At 42.3% G+C, this 2866-nt stretch overlaps 1 protein-coding gene across 1 annotated transcript in view; it reads right to left on the bottom strand.

Moving 5' to 3' along the window:
• The window catches only part of GSK3B (glycogen synthase kinase 3 beta), a gene marked incomplete at its 5' end in the record, with an annotated part of 94355 nt that overhangs the window by 34439 nt on the left and 57050 nt on the right, over positions 1-2866 (bottom strand). The window contains one exon of the mRNA XM_009998251.1: positions 2522-2619. Coding sequence (XP_009996553.1) covers positions 2522-2619 — 98 coding nt within the window. The remainder of the gene's footprint in view (positions 1-2521; positions 2620-2866) is intronic.

Genomic DNA, 2866 nt, shown 5'->3' with positions numbered 1-2866 from the left:
AGCAGGAAACAGCACACCGCTCCAAGACACTTCTTAAAAGAATAAAACTTGTGCCATCATCAGCAACTCTGCTTTTCCACTGGTGTTTCTTACATAAACTGACCCAACTTGAACATGCTGAGCTTCAAATACACTGGGCAGAAAGGCAATAAAGAGAAACCAAGAAAGTAATATGAGAAGTGCAAGACATGGAGACTGCAGAGGAGAGGGGCTGACTGCAGGATTTCCAGCAGAACAGAAAGAAACCTACTGTAATAGAAGGTAGGTTTACAAGGTCAAAGGCTGGAGGAGATGTGGCAAGAACCTACAAAGGTCACGCCACACCCCACTGAGACCACAGAACTGGCCACAGAAACACTGAGCCTCACCAGCCCATGTCCTCCATGGAGGAGAGTGACAATTTGGTGCTGGCTGGAGTCATACACTCTGCTAGGACAGGCACAAAGTCACCAGCAGCTCTTCTAGGGAATAACATGGACTCTTCTACACACACATTTTGTTTTTGAGGGGATTGTCACACGCATGCCACAGAAACGCACATATATTAAGCTAGCAGTTCAGTGGTAAAAACAAGGAGGAAATTCTCTTAATACAGTCTGTGAAGGACCAGACCTTTCCTCACACGAACATAACATGCCCTTTAGGTCAGCAGTCATAACTGGCTTAAAGATGGCTGCTCCACGTGGCACTCTAAACCCTCTCCTGCCTGCCTCCTCTGCCAGGAAACAACAACTCGGATGCCATGAGGGGGTAGCTGCTGCTAGAGAGGAGCAGTGGCAGGAAACAGCAAAAATGTTACAAATCGCAAGTCTGCAGTGGAGGGGGAAAAAGTCCCTGTCTGATTGGCTGAGAAGCCCAGAAACAAGAGACTGGCCAATCGGGAACAAAGGAGAGCAATAAAGAGGCTTGCTTGCTTGCTGCTTGTGCGTGCTTTTTGGATGGATGCTGAAGCTGCTGCTGCTTGGTTTTGGGGGTTGGCCTCTCCTTCGGGGGTCCTTGTGTGCCTGCCTGCGGTCCTGCCTGCTGCCAACCACCTGCTGTGAGACTTCTTCCCGCCACCCGTGGGTTCTAAGACTGGGTTGCAGGAGAAGTCATCTGCACCTAATACAGAAATACCTCGACCATCTCAGGAATAAAGCAAGGGATTGTATTTTGGGTATCATTTCTCTCCCTAAGGTGTTCCTGCTTTTTACCTCCACACAAACCGCCACCCTATACGGCACAGGCGTCAGGCATATCCCTCCTTCTTCTACCCCTCTTAGATAATAATAGTTAGTCTGGGTGTGTATATAATAAGATGTATCTATATATAAGTATTGGGGCACATGTAAGTGTTTGGTATTTGGTGTTTTAAAGACATTTCACAGCTCCTATGTCTTTTGATTACCCTCATTGAGGCTCCTGCCCCAAATTCTTTTATTTTTCCCCTCAATAACCCATGTGTTCGTAAATTCTAATTGGGGGTTGGCTGCTGTTACTAGAAACACTAGTGAGCATTGGACAAGTGTCTCACCCAAAAAGTCAGTGCCAAAGCTTACTGCTCCTCTGTGAGAGGCGAGCGCTGCGTGTGGACCTCTCGGCAGGTCCCAGTAAGTTAAAATGATTCCAAAACGGAAATACAATAGGTTGCAGATCGCGACACAGTTCCTTTGTGGTGATGAAATCAATAGAGCTGAACAGTGTGTGTACACAACCTCTGTAATACTTCCATCTTACTAAGTGCATACTGTAGATTCAGAGGTAAAATATACTGCTCTGTCTAGAAATCTTGCTTCCTTCATTGCAGAAGTTGAAGGAGGCAAGGTCAACAAGGGTACTGGAAGTCAAACACCAATCTTCTAAGATATGAATTATCCTTCCATGTCTCTAATTTGAGAATCACAGAATATACACAGCTTACCAAACAAAATCAATCAAGATGTATTTGAAAATAAATTATACATAAATGTTACGTATTCTGAAACATTAGGTCTTTTTCAATTGAAAAACAAGACTCTTCAGGTGAAAGGTATCTTTGCCCTACATTTCCTGATTCTTTATCTGCAAAAAGGAGTGCCCTTTCTCACCCTTCACCTCAAATCACTAGAGGGAAGGAAGAAGAGAAGAATGTTACATACGTGAAGAATCTGGTTCAAGGAAATTTAATAACACTGTTTTCAAAGCCAAGTACTAATTGCACACAACAAAGGAAAAGGTGCCAGATTCTTCAAGAATGAGAATCATACATTAATAAACATTGGCTCAGTGTTCTGAGCACACTGAAAGTGCAATCCTTCAAGAGGGGGGAAAAAACCCTCTATATAATTAAAATATTATATATCACTATGCATGACTGCAAGAGGGGCATAAAGATAATAAAGTTCTCAAAAAAGCTCAATAAGTGTTTTCAAACACAGTTTACATGCAACACCCTGTACAATGGTGACAGAATATATATGTCAACAAGGTTATAACAAGGCATGTTTTCATGTTTTAATTCCCAAAGAACAATGTAGTAAAAAAATAACTTAAAATTCCATACCTTGATTATTTCCACCAACTGATCCACACCACTGTCACCTGGAAAGATTGGTTGTCCTAGTAACAGTTCAGCCAATACACAGCCTGCTGACCACACATCTGAAAAGGAGAAAGTGGAAGACAGGGAAAGGCATTAGTAAAAAGCATGCATTAGGCCATTTATATAAAACTAGCTGTTTTAAGCTATCTACTTTCTTCTTTGCTATTTGTAATACTGTATATAACACAACTAAAGAAAACACAGATATCTGGCATAACACAATGGAGGGCAGACAGTCTTAGGAAATCAAATCATGAGACAGTGACTGGAAAATAATGTTAAATGCCATGGTAAATACACATGTAG

This window comes from Chaetura pelagica, unplaced genomic scaffold (genome assembly GCF_000747805.2).
Source record: "Chaetura pelagica isolate M959 unplaced genomic scaffold, ChaPel_1.0 scaffold65, whole genome shotgun sequence".
NCBI classification, from domain to species: Eukaryota; Metazoa; Chordata; class Aves; order Apodiformes; family Apodidae; genus Chaetura; species Chaetura pelagica.
Note: the sequence above shows the minus strand (reverse complement) of the source record. Positions and strands in the feature narration are given on the sequence as shown.